Source organism: Ostrea edulis, chromosome 2, assembly GCF_947568905.1.
Source record: "Ostrea edulis chromosome 2, xbOstEdul1.1, whole genome shotgun sequence".
Lineage (NCBI taxonomy): Eukaryota > Metazoa > Mollusca > Bivalvia > Ostreida > Ostreidae > Ostrea > Ostrea edulis.
Window position 1 is genome coordinate 61,672,581 of NC_079165.1, and position 19,320 is coordinate 61,691,900.

Consider the following 19,320-nt stretch of genomic DNA (forward strand, 5'->3'; position numbering starts at 1 on the left):
TAGTGTTGAAAAGGCTTTGATGTTGTTGATTTGAGAAAAGTTTTGCGATTTTCAAATTTACTAAAAATTCTGTAGATTTTTTTAAGAACCCACATTTGATTTACACCATGCACTTCTGGCATATGTAGTGGCACAGTACGTTTGAAGTTTCTCCTTCACAACTGTTAATATTTTCGTGAGGAGAAAAGATAGGGGCTTGGTAAAACATTTACTGGATCCAGCAATGGATCCAGCAATGTATCTTTGTAAGGGTTTTTATGAAGTTTAGGAATCCAGTATAGGTACGGTAACTCATATTCATCCGACGCATTGACTGGGATATTGGTATGAAACATGTCAGACAGCTTCATATACATGTACTTGAGAAAGTGAAGATAACGAACAGTGATCAATCTCATAATTTCTATGAAGAATATAAAATTAAAAGTGGAGAAATACGGACCACTGGACACACCAGAGGTGGGATCAGGTACTTAGAAGGAGTAAGCATCCTCTGTTGACCGGTCACACCCGCCGTACATGCCAATGCACAATTAGCGTACAGTAAGCGGACACCTTAGTCCGATGGTGTCCATTCCAAGTTTTGAACATGATCAAAATTTCCAACGATAAGAAGCATTTCATCGGATAAAGAACTAATTCACTGAATGAGAAACTGACTAGAAAGGCAAACGAACTGAAGGAAGATATATAGATATATATATGTGTGTGAAAGGCGCTAGTATATTATGAGTCCCCTGAAAGATATTTTTCCAATATGATTATGAATGAATATTTTAATTTGTATATTATAATTATATGAATTCTACAATTTTTTTTCTGATTATAACGATTGATAGTTAGAATCATTTAAAGGGTATTTAGTTTTTAAAGATTTTAGAATTATTTTAACCTTTTAAAATGTCAATTTGTTCAGAAAATTGGAATGTTCTGACGTAAAATTTACAATATTATGCAAAACTGTCATGAACGATGTGTAATTGGATAAATATAGGTCAGAGAGCGAGATTGTGATATACGAATGGTACATTGAAACGAAAATTGGGATTTTCACAGAACGCAGGCACACCCAGGATGCCGGTCTTTATATGCCTGTGGCGTGGGGATAGGAATTATTCCGAAATTCAAATGCAACACCAAAAAGCAGTGGTCATTACAAGGGTGTCGGATATGGTTTACAGAGTAGTAACTACGTACACTTTATACTTGATGTTGTTTTCATGCACATTTGGCATACAAGACAAGATTTTGCAACGTATGAATCGTAAGTACAGCAGTGTTTTTGATTTAATGTTTTTCTAGTTGGAAATATCGAAGCATTCTGTCGGCGAGAAAAAATAGTATGAAGCAAATAGATGGAATGGGAATAAATTAATTTGTTCATCACGTTCATTATGAATCGAAATGAAAATTATTTTGAATGATTACTGTGTGCTGAATTATATTAACAAGCGTTTACTGTGCGGGTCAGTTATCGTCCTTTACGAACGTTTTCAGCTTACTGTTCCATTGACTTGAAATTGACAATCAACGAACCTTAATATTTCACGTGTTTACATACAAATGAACATTTTCTTTCTAATCTTGAAAAAAAAAACACTTGGTGAAGATATATATTATAATAGATTTTTTTTCTTCACAGGAGTTCCATTGGCTCCACGACTGCTTGATATTTTCTGTAGTGCCTGCTGTAAAGGGGTGACACAAGCGAAACGTGTTTGTATGTCCCGATTTTGTCAGAAGAAACGATGTTCTACATAACTTATTGATTTACGAATGACACACCGTCATGTTCTCTGGACGGCTCAAACGTGATATTTTTACAAGTTTTATAATGTATACATTGATTGAACATGTATTTTTAAAAATATGTTATTCTTTGTTGTTAAATTAACATGTACTGAAATCAGGCCCGGATTTCTCGAAAGAAACTTAAGCAAAAACTTAGATTTAAGTCTGAGATTTTACTTAAATTTTGACTGCTCAAATAAAAGAAAACTCAAAACTTAAGTTGAGATTTCATGAGAAATCCAAGCCAGGATTTGTCTTTGGTGAGTGTGTGTGTGTAGTTGACATGTTGTAATCCTGGTGAATTTAAAGCGTACAAAATGACATAGTTTTCACATTTGTTTGTCGTTTATTCTAAATGAAATCAAAGAGCATGAGGGGGGACCACTCATTCATTGATATTGGCTCATTTTTATTATCTTTTCAACATCACAATGGATAACAGGATATAGATTAGGTTTATCCAAAAGGTGGACAATCTGGACCACGACTTGCGCAAAATCGTCTGATGCAGTTGTTATAGTAGTACCAATGTACACGACAGCAAACAGCGCAGTAAATATTACCAATCTGTGGTAAAAGAGATCCCCCCGACGAGGCTGGTATTATACTGGTGTCTGGACCCCCGAGATTCCCGGGCCCCTCCCCAGGACGTGTCACAATCCTGTTAATGTCGTCTGTTGGTCCTGGCGTTAGGGTTTCCCATGGAAGATGACGCCTGCCTCCGTAATGTCTGTTTAAATGGTTATACTGCGTTTTCCAGTCTACTGGTCGCCAAGGTCGATGCGTGGAAGGGCGACCAAACCTCCGTGCGTGCCCTACAAATGAATGATGTTTCATAAAAAAAAAATGTAGTAGGTTCAACCGGTCAGCGCAATATTAATACTCTAAAAATGATTCCCTCCTCCCTAAAAACTTATCTATGAAAGCAGCCGTGTTCACTTGGACGGGGGAAGCCTAGTTGGTTAGACGTGTTCCGTAACCAATGGACAATGCGTAACAGCTGTTGTATAAAATTATGTTACATACAATTAACCCCCTTCTAAATCCACGAATATTAAATCTTATCTTCGAAAATCCATGAAGATAACCTTTGTTACTGAGATTTTTATTTAAGTAAATTAGGAAAATTATTGAGGAAAGTCATATTACACCATCGGAATATATTTATGAGTTTTACTACATAGATAAACAGATAGATGGATAGGTACATAATATATGTAGATAAAAACAACGCCGACTAAAACTCCGGGTGATACTAATTATCTGTGCTTTGTTCACATGTACCAGAGGTGGGTTCAGGTGTCTAGGAGGAGTAAGCATCCACTGTCGACCGGTCACACCCACCGTGAGCCATTAATCTTAATCAGGTAAACGGAGTAACCCGTAGTCAAAATCAGTGTGCCAAGAACGGCCCAACATTGGATATGAAACACGTCAGACAGCATTTGACCCAATGATATTGGCAAACTAGATCGTTATAACGTTCAAAGAGTTGTGAACCAGCACATCCACACACACACAAATATATATAGTACAACTGATGGTTTATTCTCAATTTAGAATGCAAGTGTATCAATTTGGTTAACAATGAGGATTATTAATATTTATTGTAGTGTGTAGTATGTGATATATGTTTATGTAATATCTGTCTCTAGATAAATTGTAATTAAAATATTTATATAGCGCCCAATCAACATCAGTTCTCTAAAGCGCTTTACAAATATGAGACAAAAGATAATATAAAATCGATGTGCACATACATGTGAATATAATATTCATAATATATAGCGCCTAATGTAATGATATGATAACCCTAATAACATATAAAACAACCCTTAGGAATAATTAAATACATAGAAAGGACATAAGTATAATAACATACAACAGTTTTTGTTATGTTTTGTTTTTTGTAAAAAAAATAATTAAAAAATGTAACAACTCTGTAAGAGCTGTAATGTAAGAGCACCAAGTATGTAAAAATAATAATCACAAATTAAGCGAATCTAAAAAGATGCGTTTTGATGTCCGCTTTAATACTAGACAGTGAAGTACATTGTCTGCGTTTAAAAGGCAGAGAGTTCCAAAGACTCGATATGGCCTTGTCCAAACGTCGATCCCCATATGTTTTCGTACATGTCCGAGGTACCCGGAGAAGATGCAAAGATCTATTCGGATCTTAGTGAACGTGTGGGATTGTAAAATGTAAGGATCTGGAGATAGGTTGTTAAGAGATTTGAAAGTATGAAGAAGGATCTTATATTGAAATCTTTATTCAACTGGGAGCCAGTGAAGATCTATTAGAACAGGAGTAATATGGTCGGATTTTTTTTAGCGTGTTATTAATCTTTCGGCTGTGTTTTGTGCCCTCTGAAGTTTGCTGGTGTGTTGAGAATGAACACCATAAAGCAATGCATTTCCGTAATCTAATCTGGGTGTAACTAACGAGTTTACTAGAGTTTCACATGCTTCATTGTTGATAAATGGACGGATACAACCAATTCTGCGAATGTTCACATATGCTGAGTGGTAAATAGAGAGACAGTGTATTTCCATGGTAAGGGATTTGTTAAAGAATACGCCTAAATGTAAATAAAGACGAGGGTTGCTTAGAAAATTTGAGGTTTGAATACCAACAGTGTTTTGGCTTTTCCATTAAAGCTAAATATATTTATGTAATATTGGTGCTCTGGCAGAGTTCCATACAATATATATATATATATATATATATATATATATATATATATATATATAAAAGCACGAAAACCCAACAACAGCCTACTTTCTTAAAGTGTTGGAACTAAGATACAAGGCCAGGAAAGAAATTTACAAAAGCACTGAAAAGGCCACGACACTGTTGAATTTTTAAAACTCAAAGAAACATATATATTACATAAACAAATATCACACACCACGAAGAAACGACAAGTATCAATAATCTATATATATATATATATATATATATATATATATATATATATTTATACTCGCATGGATAAATTTAACAGCACTGATCGCGTTAGATTCTAATGGGGCATGGCCACGATTGAGATAAAAAAAATTATTTTTCCATTTTTATTGTTTACAGTGCTTAACTAAAGTATTTCTAATGGTCAACCTAAATTTGAATGTCAGTTATTAAGGTATATCGGAGATAAAGAGCTCACAATTAACAAGGCTCGTGCCATGTTTTTGTTTACATATACGTGTAGATTGCTTAATAGAAAATAGCATGTTTAAACAAAATGATTTGTGCAAAACACTAAAAACTATTTAAGGTAACTCCATACTTGCAATTTTATCTGATACAAGTTTAAATTGTGTATTTATTTCCATTCATTAGAGTTAAAACCAACAAATTATCAAATAAAATACATAGGTCATCACACTTTTTAAGATGTGAGACGTACATAATCAGAATCATATATCACCGTCAGAAAATTGCAATTTTCATTCAACAGCGTTATCAAAATCTCATAAAAACTGGTTATGACAATATAGTAGTATTCATAACAATTTCATGAAACTGTATCTTCACAAAAATATACAAAATGTATGTAAAAAATAAAGGAAATCATTGCATAATAGACTTGATAAAGAAATCAATAGAAACAGAGTTATTGCCCTTGGATTCAATATTTTGAAACGTATCATTGATTATTCATCTATAACTTAGACTTTTGAAATATTTTTTTTAACAAGATTTTTTACAATAACTATAGGAAAAGACTCCAACAAAATTTATGTTCCTATCATGCATAAATCTAAATAAATCATTGATTTTGCAAAATCTGATGACATCACAGGAGGGTGGAATTACTTTAATTGTGTTCAGAATTAACTTGAAAATTGAAAAAATCTGCTTTAAACGAAACATTTACTAGTATATTTAACCTATGTAGACTTAAACATTGCACGAGCCTTATTTACATAACAAAGAATTGTGAGCTCTGTATCTCCCATATACCTCGACAACTGACACTCAAATTTCTACTGACCATTAGAAATACCTTAGTTAAGCATAATGGAAAAATAAAATTTGAAAATGTTCAGCTCAAATTGTGTCCATGTCCCTTTAAGTACCAAAATCGCAATTCAGCTTATGCTATTACTAGGCGTTGTCAATATGCCAAAGTCTAAGGCGAAAAGGACGTTGTCCACAGTTGACTATAACGAGCGTTTTCAGCCAAGCATTTAGACTCGGCGGGGTTGTAAGCTTCACTTCTTTAAGGAACGTTATTAATACCTTCAAAGCTATCAAAAAGGGTACATACTGTGTCAAAGAATAGCGTAGTTCAACATATTGACTTATCAGACACCCTAAATTTACCCCCACCCAGCAACGGGTCCGGACGATGATCAAATGCAGTTGACCGGTAATGTCTTACTACCTCAAGTTATGCAATATAATGATAGTGTTTCTAAAGCCTTACAGCCTACAGTGGTCAATTCCAGTCAGGCATCGTTGCCATATGTTGAGGGCACTATGAAACTCAAAATTACCAATGGGGAATATGTGAATATGACCACTATGTTCGTCCGTGACCCAAGTCGACTGCAGATCAGATCAACTCTGTTGACCAATTAATGCAAACTGTTGCTTTACCCAAACAACTAATCAAATTAAACACTATTATATAGAACGAAGGACGGATGCATTTCCCATGTTCGTATTGCCATTGGTGCCCATCTAGAGAAAGTTCAACTATTATTTTTAAAAATATACATACATGCATATATTGGTTCCTCTCAGCCGAGCCATTATAAAAGAAATAATCATAATATTCCCCCAGCGAGTGAATTATTAAAATAATGAGGCCTTGGAGCTATTCACGGACAGTTCGGGTGGATGTTTAGTTTGGGCTATGGATCCTATTTTCAAGGTCACTGACCACACATCTTCACTGATGTTGAAATTTTGCGAGATACCACATTTTTGGGGCTAAAAATTGTGTTACATATGTAGCTGTATCAATTTGGAGCAAATCCTTACAACATTAAACAGTATCTTATTTCGGGTGGACATTATCGGTTAAGTACCTATTTTGAAACACAAGTCATCATAGTCAGATAGGGTCATGTTATTCATTATAATACTCATGCTTACATCTTTGCATTTCAATATTCAGAGCTCAACATATCGCAGGAAAATGAATAAAATTGCAGATGAAAGGTGACGATAACGAACATTGATCAATCTCATAACTCCTATAAGGAATACAAAATAAAGACTTGGGCAAACACGAACCCCTCGACATACCAGAGGTGGGACCAGGTGCTTAGGATGAATAAGCATTCCCTGTCGACCGGTCACATCCGCCGTGAGCCCTATGTCTTGATCGGGTAAACGGAGTATTCCGTAGTCAAAATCAGTGTGCCAACAACGGCCTAACAATCGGTTTGAAACACGTCAGACAGCATTTGACCCAATTAATCGATTGATTTGTATTGTTTAACGTCCCAATCGAGAATGTTTCACTCTCGAATGTGGAGACGTCACCAATGCCGTTGAAGGGCTGCAAAATTCAGGCCTATGCTCGGCGCTTGTAAACGGCCATTGGGCAGAGAGGGATCTTTATCGTGCATACCTGATGTAACACAGGGCCTCGGTTTTTTACAATCTCATCCGAAGGATCGCCCCATTTAGTCGCCTTTTACGACAAGCAAGGGGTACTGAGGACCTATTCTAACCCGGATCCCCACGGGATCATTTGACCCAATGACAGGTTGTATTGGCAAATTAGATCATTATAATCATAGAATTTGCGAAATGCTGACTTTAAACGAGACTGTCGAAACCCCTGTAACATCAACTTGTTTATCAGTAGCCTGCCTCGATTTAAAATCTGAGCATACACAGAACAGATTTAATATTTCGTCAGCTGTGGGGCTCATTCAGGCAGCTGGTAGCAACAGCCGATCTAAAGCCTCAACCAATACTAGCTTCATTCCAGACGTTGCTCTATCGAGTGAAATAAGCTGGTTGTTTACAGGGGGGGGGGGGGGGGGCGAGGGGGGTCTGAGTATTTTAGTAAACATAGACTATGTGAATAAATTCTATAGCAAAAGATGGTGTAACTTGTGCTGTATTAGTTTTTTGCGGTTGTATGTAGGTAGATGCAAATAAAAAGCAAACAAACAAAAAGAAAGAACAACTAAGATAGTGCAGACAGACAAGAAAATGCTGTCTTTGACTTGTTTATTTACTCTGAACTTTCGCGGTAGCAGCTGTGTAAGCTTTATATCGGCAGGATAATGTTGTTTGCACATGAAGTATGTAGGATGTTAATATAGCGATTATGTACGACAGGAAAAGTGGAAGTTCTAGGTGTCTCATCTAGAAAACTCATAAAATATGTTCCGAGTTACAGGTTAATCCCAGAATACTGACTTGTAACGTTTATGAAGTTGTATTTAGATCTTATTTCCCCAATAATGCCGTTCTCACGGAGGACGAATATAAATTGTCTTCGCGTCATTAGATACAATATTAATAATGTAATGTACTGTAATTTGTCAAATGCATAATGACCCCATTGTCCTTCGGACCCAATACTGACCAATTTATTTTGTACTTTTAAAAAAAACCCTCATCGCGATAATCACATCACCATCTGTAAGTTTTTTGTTTTATATATACATGTACGAAGCATTCTTCCTCATTTTCCAGACATCAAATTATTGATATATAAGGAAATTATAAGCTTAGTCATTATGAGACATCGTTTCCGTCCACATAAATCTAAATTTAGGGTGTACCATCTCTATAAAAAAAAAGGTCATTGCGCGTAGGATTATTTTATCACTATAGACAAATTAATCATTATCATTAACGAGAAATAACACTGCTTTCTATTTTCATACATCAGTAAATAATATGACGTTTAAATGCCAATGTACAGTAGAGCTAAAGAAAATCCTACCTCTTTTAAGATTTCGAAAATTTCCCCTTTCAGGGAATCTTTGTGAAAGAGCCAACTGAATGACCGAGATATAGACGAGAATGCAACACATCCGCATGTCGATGATGCTTTGGCGCGTTGTGGCACTCAGGTAAACCGGTGTTCCTTATGCACTACTTCGTGTTACCTGATTTAGGATTCCTGATGTCGCCTGTAAACCTTCAATCACTTCCCGTGACAGCGAGAGTTGTAAATTATCCGTAATCACTCCCAGTTAATGGTGTTTCAGTGCCTTTCAGTTTATGACAATAAGCCCTTTACTTCAGTTCCATTTGAATTCTCATGGTGAAATTAAATATTTTCCACAAAACTTATATTTGGATACGTTTTAGGTAAAAAAAAAAAATATATACGAAAACTAAAATCGTTTCATTTAGAATGATATGAAAAACCCCCACTGTTTTTTAAAAATACAGCAGAATAATACGAGTAAGATTTGAACTTGTGAATTCTCTAGAGTATTAGTCTAAACCCTATTTATTTCAAGGAAACGAAAACATATCATTAGATGTTAACAGATGTTGTGAGTATTAATTACTATTGTCACGAGATCAAGAGAAACATTTCAAATATTTAGATTCCTGCATGAAAAAGGGAACTACTCAGAAAATGAAGCATTTTACATCGTTTCATAGCTCAATGTATATCGAAAAAAAGGTGGGAAATATTTCTTTCCAGCAAACAGGTATTTCAAACGAAATGAAAATATATATAACCTATTTAGTAATATATCAACTGCGGAAGCCCCTTTAGTATCTATCAAAATACTTTTGAATTTGAAATAACTAATTCCAGAATTCGTTACTATAGATTTAATTTGTTATTTCAAACTTTTAAGTTCGTATAACGTATTAAATTCAAACTTTTAAGTTCGTATAACGGATTAAATTTGTCATAACAAATTTCAAAAATCTGTTTTAACGAATTAAATATGAAAGCACAAATTTTAGAATGGTTATATCAACTTGTTGAAATCGATTTAACGGTTTATAAAATCGTTGATATTGAATAGGTATATAATTCGTGATTAGGAATTGCAGAATTAGTAAGAATAGATTAAATAGTTTGAAATAATAAATTCTTGAATTCATTAATACATATTTTAATTCGTTAAAATGAATTAATATAATGTGTTTAAACGAGTACAGTAATTAATGAAAGCAATTTCATGATACACGTAGTTGGACGAAAATGTCACAAAATTAGTACAAATTATCAAAATTTGTTCTAACGAATAACGCAATTTGATATAACGATTTAAGCAATTTAATATAGCTATTTTGGGATCCTCCGTGGCCTAATGGTTAGAGCATTGCGTTCAAAATCACACGGCCTCTTACCTCTGGTCGGCGCGGGTTCGAATTCGAGCGCCGGTAAGTGAGAAAGTTTCCCAGTTTACTTTCGGAAGGTAGGTGGTCTCTTCCCAGGTACATTGTATCTGGATTCTCTTTTCCAAAAATAAAAAATTCTTTAAATTTGGTGAATATAACGATTTTCAGAAAATCGTTATTATTACGAAGTTTACAAATTCGTTACATACATATATCGAATTTTAAAATTTAAAATAACGAATCAAATTAATTCGAAATTTAACGAATCTGAAATTCGTTATTTCAAATTAAAAAATGTTTTGATAGGTCCTAAATGGGCTTGTGCAGATTAAGTATGCTATGCTACGCCTGTGCATATTAAGTATGCTCTGACGAGAGTAATGCGTTTAACAAATGAAAATGTCGGAGATGTCGCAATATTTTGATTGACTATGAGATATTGCTTTCTTGAATTTTAAATAATAAAGAATGTAGCATCAGAGACTATTTTGAAAACCTTAAGGCGCTACGTGTGGAGATGTATCAATGACGCACGGTTGGACGTGTTGATTACACGTACATGGTATCAACACTTCGCCGAGAGTTACGCCTCTTTTCGGGGTCAGCCAAATATCAATCGGTGAAAAGCCAAGTTTTCTTCTTTATCCTACCAAATAGCTAATTATTAAGTTTTCATACAAGTTTATGGGACATCATTGTAGTTTATTTGAATTGACCAAAAAAAAAAAAAAAAAAAAAAAAAAAAATCAATAAAAAAAAACCCCAAACAACAACAGCAAATGTCAAAGGTATAGATCAGACAATGGCCTACATTTTTCATAACGCTATGCGAGTTAATTTCTCCTGATCACAGAGGGCGCGCAGCAAATTGCGGTCCTTAGTTGACAGTGTCATATAAGGAATAAATAGAAAATTTACAAGTTTTGATTGCAATCAATTGCCAGTTAAGGAATTTTTCGAAGAATTAAGTGTAATGACTTAAAAATAGTATAATTGAGCATAATATTTTAGTCACTAATTACATTTATATGTGTCGCTTGTGTGGTTTTCTCGCAAGCAATGTATGGTCATGATGTAACAAAGTACGTAAATATTAACTAGTCCTCGATTTCTTTAGATCAGAATCATGATGTCCTTAGTATATCTGCAATTCTTCATTATTAATTTTAATCAATATTTTCTACAACCAAAACGCAAAAAAAAACCCCAAAAAACCCAAAAAACCATGCAATACGATATGCCTAAAAACACATGATGTAAAACCAACGCATACATGTACATTATCAATTTATCATTTTACACTGAAAACTACTTGTTGCTAAATGTACACTAGGTGCCAATAAATAAAGCATTTTAATGATCTCGAATGGGTATCTCTAGTGTAATATTTTTGTTAAGATATTTTTTCGCGTGTGATTTAATCTTTTGAAAGTTAGATTTTGTGTACATCGACTTACACCTCTTATTGCATTTCAATTACTCAAATGAGCACAAAAACAATCATCAGGCTCCTAGCAACAATGGGTCTGCCTCCTCTTACTATTACATACAAACATATTTATTTTTACATGCAGAGATAGATCTATAGTCAGATTATTTTTTTTAAATGTACATGTCAAGAAATTTTAGGCAATATTATGAACTGAGTCTTATGACCCCCCCCCCCCCCCCCTTATAAACGTGCCTGATTGTATCACATGCTTTCATTGTGTTTTAAATTCTAGGTGTCTGTTGTTTTTAAATCAGATGACTATTGAAATATCATCGATATCAATGTATAATTTGGACAGAAATAAACATGAAATACACCCTATAACACCCCCCTCCCCAACTCTACAATTTGACAAAGTGCATACTTTAAATAGTTTTCTCCATAAAATCCAAGAATTTAAACCTTGTTTTTGTCATAGATATAATACACCCTGTTAAAACTTGGTATACTAAAGAATTTGGTAACGTAAGCTTTACTATACACTATTTGTGAATAGTATTTATGTGAAGCTTAGGACCTCAATCGTAAGCGCGCCCCCAACTTCCGGTGTAAGGGGAGTAACTGCAAAAATGTAGGCCATTAAAAAGGCCAACGTAGGGAAATGTGATTTTTCACCGCACGATGACAGACAAGGGACGTAACTTGTGCGAATTTCACTATTATCCAGATAGTCAACATACATTTTATTGTGTAATTCTATATACATGGCAGATCCAAGAATTCAAATGGGGGAGGGGCATATTTTTATGAGGTGGGGGTCTACCCACTTAAATCCGCCATTGACATATTTTATGGATTCTAGGTATATCTTAAGAATTGCGGTTTATCTGAATTTCAGCTGAATTACTGATAAAAAAAATGTATATTATGAAATATCAATTAGTACTAGTCCAGATAGTCAACTTGCATTTTGTTGTGCAATTTTGTACGTCTAAATCTACATGCTTTGTTTAACAATTTGACTTCAGTGTTAATCGTTTAGATAAAAAAGGGCAATTGCAAACAACACAGCTGGATCAAGCATCCTAAGCCTGCACCTCGTGAAGCTATGAGAGAAATGTATCCACTCAGGCAACCAGAATATAGGTAACTCATCGGAGTTCTTTATAAAAATGCTATCAATATTAGATTGAGATGATTCATTCTGTAATGAATACTTATATACATGTAAATTCAGGTGATCCGAAATATATCAAGGTTCACCCTCAAGGAAAAAATGAATGCATCTCCTGTTGTTTTAAAAATGGCCTTTCTCTTCAACAACAAAGGATGCCTGTGCAAAGTTACAGGAATTTTTTCCTAGGTAAATACAGATATCATTATAAAGTTATTCTGAACAAATTCTCTCCGCCAAAGGTATAAGTAAACAATTTTTATTATGCGATAAGAAAATGTTAAATGTCCAAATAAGAATTATCTTGCAATGATATTTGAGTGAAAAAATACAGTGGACGTTAGTCTATTCGTAGGTGACGTAATGAGGCCTCGACGGGGAGTTTGGGGGTAAATAAATATTTTCCACAAATAACGTTGCGTTGATGCATTGTGACGGCATCTGTTTCAGCAAGCTCCGGTGTAACCGTGGCGGCTGTCGCTGGTGACCAGGGTCGCTCTTAATAGAATATATAGGGAAAAGAACGACTCGGATCACCGGCTTCTGCGCATGCGTGGTATTTAACTCGAAGCGGTGCCCTACTGGTTTTATTGACTCAAAGAGAGTTATAGGACTGGAACTGAAATGTGGTAAGGTAAATGTTTTTAATTTTGGAGTTTATTTACCAGCAGATAGCAACATAGATTCTTATATTGACGAACTTAATATTGTTGAAAGTTTGTACAATTATTACAAAGAATATGGCTATGTCGTGATAGCAGGTGACTTTAATAGTAGTTGCATTAATTCATTACATACAAATGCAAACAAACATGATATTTTTTCTAGCTTTATGATCCGCTGTGGTATTATTATTCCTACTGTTCATTTTGATATTTGTGGTGAAAAGTTTAGTTTTGCTCCAAAACGCACAATGTTAGACTATGTTTTATTTCACCAATGTTTAACAAACAAACTTGTTTTGTACAAAGTATATGAGGAGGTTTTTTTCTCAAGTACTTCTGATCATTTACCTGTGTTTGTAGAGCTAGATATTCGTCATACAAACCTTTTCTTAGATCGCCCTAACTTACAAATACCGGCATGGCATAAGGCAACCTCCGACAACATTGTATTATATAAATCACGGAACGATGCTTCCTTAGAGAAACTGCAAACTCGTCAAATTCAATCTGACTCCGACACAAATTCCTTCTTTGACGACCTCGTCCAAATTCTCCTAAACAATGCAGCATGTAGTATACCTCATTCTAATTTTAATCCACACACACGCCCCGGGTGGACAAAAGAGATCAAAGACCTCCATGCAAACGAGAGGAGACTACGTCGCATCTGGATATCAGAGGGAAGACCAAGAGGAATGACTCACGAATCATACCGGCAATATAAACGTGCCAAAAGACAATTTCGAATTGCATTAGATACGGAGTACGAGCACCATATGAAAGAGGTCTATCGTGAACTGGACTCTGCAGCTGAATGCGATATTCGTTTATTTTGGAAGCTTGTAAAACAACGAAAGAAGAGAACCACACGAACCTATCCAGAAATCCATGATGATAACGGAAATGTGTACAACGACCCCAAAAGCATCGCAGAGGCCTTTGCCAAACATTATGAACACATATACACTCCATCTGAAAATCATATATTTGATAAACAATTTCATCAGGACATCGAAGATACATATAAACAAATAGAATCACATTGCTCCAAAACATCAGGTGGCATTCCCGGTGGTCCAATTGTTTCCTGATTATCAACAAACTAAAAAGAAGGAAAGGCCCAGATCAAATTACATATGAACATATAATATTTGGAGGAAATCGATTAACAGCATGCATTATCAAACTATTTAATTCGATCATATCTCACGGCAAGATACCATCTGCTTGGAAGCAAGGACTCATTGTTCCCTTGTATAAAGGAGTAGACAAACCTAAAACATCCCCAAATAGCTACAGACCGGTTACCCTATTGCCATGCTTCCTTAAAATTTTCGAAAGTGTCTTGAATGACCGAATCTCAAAGTTTATTCTTCACAATCATTCCTTTCCTAATAAACAGCAACAGGGATTCCAAGAGAACTAGGTTGTCTAACTTCGTCTTTCAATTTAAAAGAGACAATCAATTACAACTTAGAACAAGGTAGCCATGTCTATGTAGTTTTTTTTTTAGATAGCTCCAACGCATTTGACACTGTCTGGCGACATGGTCTACTCTACAAACTGCACAAGTTAGGTGTAAATGGAAAATGCTGGTCGATTATTAATGATTGTCATTTAAATACATCCAGCTCCGTTGTTGTAAATCAAGCACAATCAAGATGGTTCATTGTGCTACAGGGTGTACGTCAAGGTGGTGTGTTGTCCTCATTTTTATATTTGGTATTCATTAATGAATTAATTGATACCTTAGAACATTGCTCTACTTGTACAAAGCTATTAAATGTGGCAAGTAACTGTCCCACATTGGCAGATGATATTTCTTTGATAGGCCTAACACCAATCTCTTTGCAAAGTATGTTAAACATAGCAAACGAATATTTAAAAAAAAATGGCAATTCAAATTCAACGCTGACAAATCCTGTATACTGCAGTTCCGTTCCAAAAGCAGACATACTAACCAGGATTTCATATGGACTCTAGGGGAAAAAACTATATCCTGTGTGGACTCGCATACTCATTTGGGTATAATTGTGAATAATAAAGGATCTCTGTCAGACCATATCAAAAATGCCTGTAGGAAAGGGAAAAATTCATTCTACGTCTTAACAGATATCGGCTCTCCATATCTCAACCCTTTATCACTGTCAAAACTGTACAAATCCGTTGTACTACCTTCTGTTCTGTACGGTTGTGAACTTTGGAACAACATGTCAACAGCAGATTCTCAACGTCTCAAAGTGTTTCAACATTCTATTTGTAAATCGGCGAAGAATCTCCCGCGCCAAACACGATCTGACATGTGCGAAAGTCTTTTCAACGTTATTCCAATCTCAGTGGAAATAGACGCACGGAAACTTCTGTTCTTTGGTCGTTTATGTCGGATGTCCAGTCAAGCTCTCCCGAAACAAACTTTTCTAATTAGACTTTTTTCATACTTAATGAGATTAACAAATAACCAAGTAGGATTTATACCTGACATCGTCCAACTCCTTACCATATATAACCTCATTGACTACTTACATCAGTGGATAGAGAACGGTTCCTTTCCTTCCAAACAATCCTGGAAAACTTTTGTACGCTCTACTACCACCAGAACTCACATAGATATGCGATACCTGAGAATGTCTTCTGACCCTGACTTCTCACGATTTCTTACAATTTTTAACGGGCGTCACCCCTCATCATTTTGGTACATACCTAATGATTGTTTCGAAATTCGATTGTGCAAATTCATTTGCAAACTGATTACTGATCAACGTCGAGATTCCCCGGATTATTGTCAGCTGTGTGGTGTGTGTTTCCTAAATCTATTTACACATATTGTTTGTTCGTGCTCAATAACTGCCGACATTCGAGGTAATTGGTGGAATGACATCACAAACAACCATTGCATTGATCTCTCTGCAGAATTGTGTGGACTTACAGACAAAGATCTATACTATATTCTCCTGGGTCGTATACCAAATACTAATTTCGATCCTTGTGAACTTGAGGTTTTTCAAATTAAAAACTTCAAATTTTTAAGCAACGCTACAGCCACATATCAGCGTTACAGACGTCATCTGCCAGTGATGGCTAACTAATCACTCAGCCGATCTTGTCAGTCTGTATGAAAATATTTGTTCATTGTATATATCATCATCACTCTGCTTATTATCATTTTGTTTTCCTCTATATTTTGCCATATATATGTAATTGCATGTAATTAATATATCTATATTCAATCCCATAATGGGGAAATAAAGAATGAATAAAAGTAATGCGTTTAACAAATGAAAATGTCGGAGATGTCGCAATATTTTGATTGACTATGAGATATTGCTTTCTTGTATTTTAAATAATAAAGAATGTAGCATCAGAGACTATTTTGAAAACCTTAAGGCGCTACGTGTGGAGATGTATCAATGACGCACGGTTGGACGTGTTGATTACACGTACATGGTATCAACACTTCGCCGAGAGTTACGTCTCTTTTCGGGGTCAGCCAAATACCAATCGGTGAAAAGCCAAGTTTTCTTCTTTATCCTACCAAATGGCCAATTATTAAGTTTTCATACAAGTTTATGGGACATCATTGTAGTTTATTTGAATTGACCAAAAAAAATAAAATAAATAATATCAATAAAAAAAACCAAACAACAACAACAAATGTCAAAGGTATAGATCAGAAAATTAAAATGGCCAACGTAGGGAAATATGAGTTTTCACCGCACGATGACAGACAAGGGGCGTAACTTGTGCGAATTTCCCTATTATCCAGATAGTCAACAAACATTTTATTGTGTAATTCTATATAAATGGCAGATCCAAGAATTCAAATGGGGAAGGGCATATTTTTATGAGGTGGGGGTCTACCCACTTAAATCCGCCATTGGCATATTTTATGGATTCTATAGGTATACATGTATCTTAAGAATTACGGTTTATCTGAATTTCAGCTGAATTACTGATAAAAAAATGTATATTATGAAATATCAATTACTACTAGTCCAGATAGTCAACTTGCATTTTGTTGTGCAATTCTGTACGTCTAAATCTACATGCTTTGTTTAACAATTTGACTTCAATGTTAATCGTTTAGATAAAAAAAAAAAGGGGGGGGGGGCAATTGCAAACAACACAGCTGGATCAAGCATCCTAAGCCTGCACCTCGTGAAGCTATGAGAGAAATGTATCCACTCAGGCAATCAGAATATAGGTAACTCATCGGAGTTCTTTATAAAACAAATGCTCGTCAAACTATCAATATTAGATTGAGATTATTCATTCTGTAATGAATACTTATATACATGTAAATTCAGGTGATCCGAAACATATCAAGGTTCACCCTCAAGGAAAAAATGAATGCATCTCCAATTGTTTCAAAAATGGCCTTTCTCTTCAACAACAAAGGATGCCTGTGCAAAGTTACAGGAATTTTTTCCTAGGTAAATACAGATATCATTATAAAGTTATTCTGAACAAATTCTCTCAGGCAAAGGAAAAAGTAAATAATTTTTTATTATGCGATAAGAAAATGTTAAATGTCCAAATAAGAATTACCTTGCAATGATATTTGAGTGAAAAAATACAGTGGACGTTAGTCTATTCGTAGGTGACGTAATGAGGCCTCGACGGGGAGTTTGGGGGTAAATAAATATTTCCCACAAATAACGTTGCGTTGATGCATTGTGACGGCATCTGTTTCAGCAAGCTCCGGTCAGCTCAGTATATTCTGTTACGCTACAACTCCAATATCATTCATTATTTGTAGGGGAAAGTAGTCCCGGAGAATTGACACTGTACGGAGTTTGCTGTTTCAAAGGATACTGATACGGAATCAGAAAACCACAGTGTGGCGATATGGAAACCGGATCACACGTTGTGAAATCCACAGTATCAAAGAACGATACATTGATGGGTATATACATGTAATAATAATAATTACACACACACACACACACACACACACACACACACACACACACACACACATATATATAGTCTGTTTCTTTTGTTCACTTATTGGACAGTGTCAGGTAAGTAGTCTTGTACTGCAGGTTTTATATTTACTCACTCTATAGTACTGAGCCATATCAACATGTCTTCCTCTGATGGGGAGAGGATTTTCATTGCACAATCAAAATGTAAGGATTTTAATGAAAGTACTGCAAATATTATCTTAATGAGTGTTATATTCTGGATATGGAAGGTAAGAAAGTTATGAAGCCAAATTTTGATTTGAAAAGCATTGTTTTCGAATATTTGGATGAGGAAATAATTAACGCCAACCAAAAGAACTCAATACGCCCAACTCGTGAAATGAAATTAGTCATGAAAGCGAAAATAATAATTCAGAATTAGGACATGCCAATAAAGATCATGTACATACTTATACAAACTACACACAATCTTACTATCTGGATTTTAAAATAACCTTCCCCAGGTGTGGCACGATAAATATCCCTCCCTGCTCAAAGGCCTTAAACGCAGAACACAGGCTCAAATTTTGCAGCCCTTCACCAGTGACGTCTACATATGGGTGAAAAATTCTCGAGAGGAACGTTAAATAATGTACATTAAAACATTTTTGTTACGCAATCCTTTGTCTTTTTAGGCTTTTATATAGAAGAAAGTCCACTTCTAGTTAAAAGGTTACCTGTAGGTGTCCAATAAGTTGACAATTGCTGTCCATTATTTTTAAGAAAGGACAGATATATCGACGACGTTTTATCAATTATAACTTTCATTCATATTCCCTGCGAGCTCGAAATAAAAGACACCACCGAGTCGTCCAATTCTGCTTCATACTTAGATATTTTATTGAAAGTGGATATTGACGTTAAACTAACAACTCAACTTTATGACAAACGGGATGATTTAAGCTTCTCCAACGTCAACTTCCCATATTTATGTAGCAATATTCCATTATCACCAGCATATGGTGTTTATATCTCTCAACTGATTCGATACGCGAGAGCTTGTT

General features: G+C 35.1%; 1 protein-coding gene and 1 long non-coding RNA gene across 2 annotated transcripts; one reads left to right on the forward strand and one right to left on the reverse strand.

Annotated features, from left to right (window-relative positions):
* The first annotated feature begins 1,052 nt into the window (after positions 1-1,052).
* On the forward strand, positions 1,053-2,121 carry LOC130051839 (uncharacterized). The gene is made up of 2 exons (XR_008800106.1): positions 1,053-1,264; positions 1,643-2,121. It is a non-coding gene; the product is annotated as an uncharacterized LOC130051839 (long non-coding RNA).
* LOC125680590 (uncharacterized) lies at positions 2,118-9,093 on the reverse strand. The gene is made up of 2 exons (XM_048920272.2): positions 8,712-9,093; positions 2,118-2,606 (listed from the first exon to the last, which is right to left on the reverse strand). Exons 1-2 carry the CDS (start codon positions 8,806-8,808, stop codon positions 2,248-2,250), a joined length of 456 nt encoding a protein of 151 aa, XP_048776229.2. The 5' UTR covers positions 8,809-9,093; the 3' UTR covers positions 2,118-2,247.
* Between the last annotated feature and the right edge of the window lie 10,227 nt (positions 9,094-19,320).

Bases quoted from the DNA above. Each gene is read 5' to 3' on its own strand.
- LOC125680590 (XM_048920272.2), bottom strand. From the start codon at position 8,808: ATGCGGATGTGTTGCATTCTCGTCTATATCTCGGTCATTCAGTTGGCT. The intron at 2,607-8,711 runs GTAGGATTTTCT...ATTCATTTGTAG, and splicing joins TTTTCGAAATCTTAAAAGAG to GGCACGCACGGAGGTTTGGT.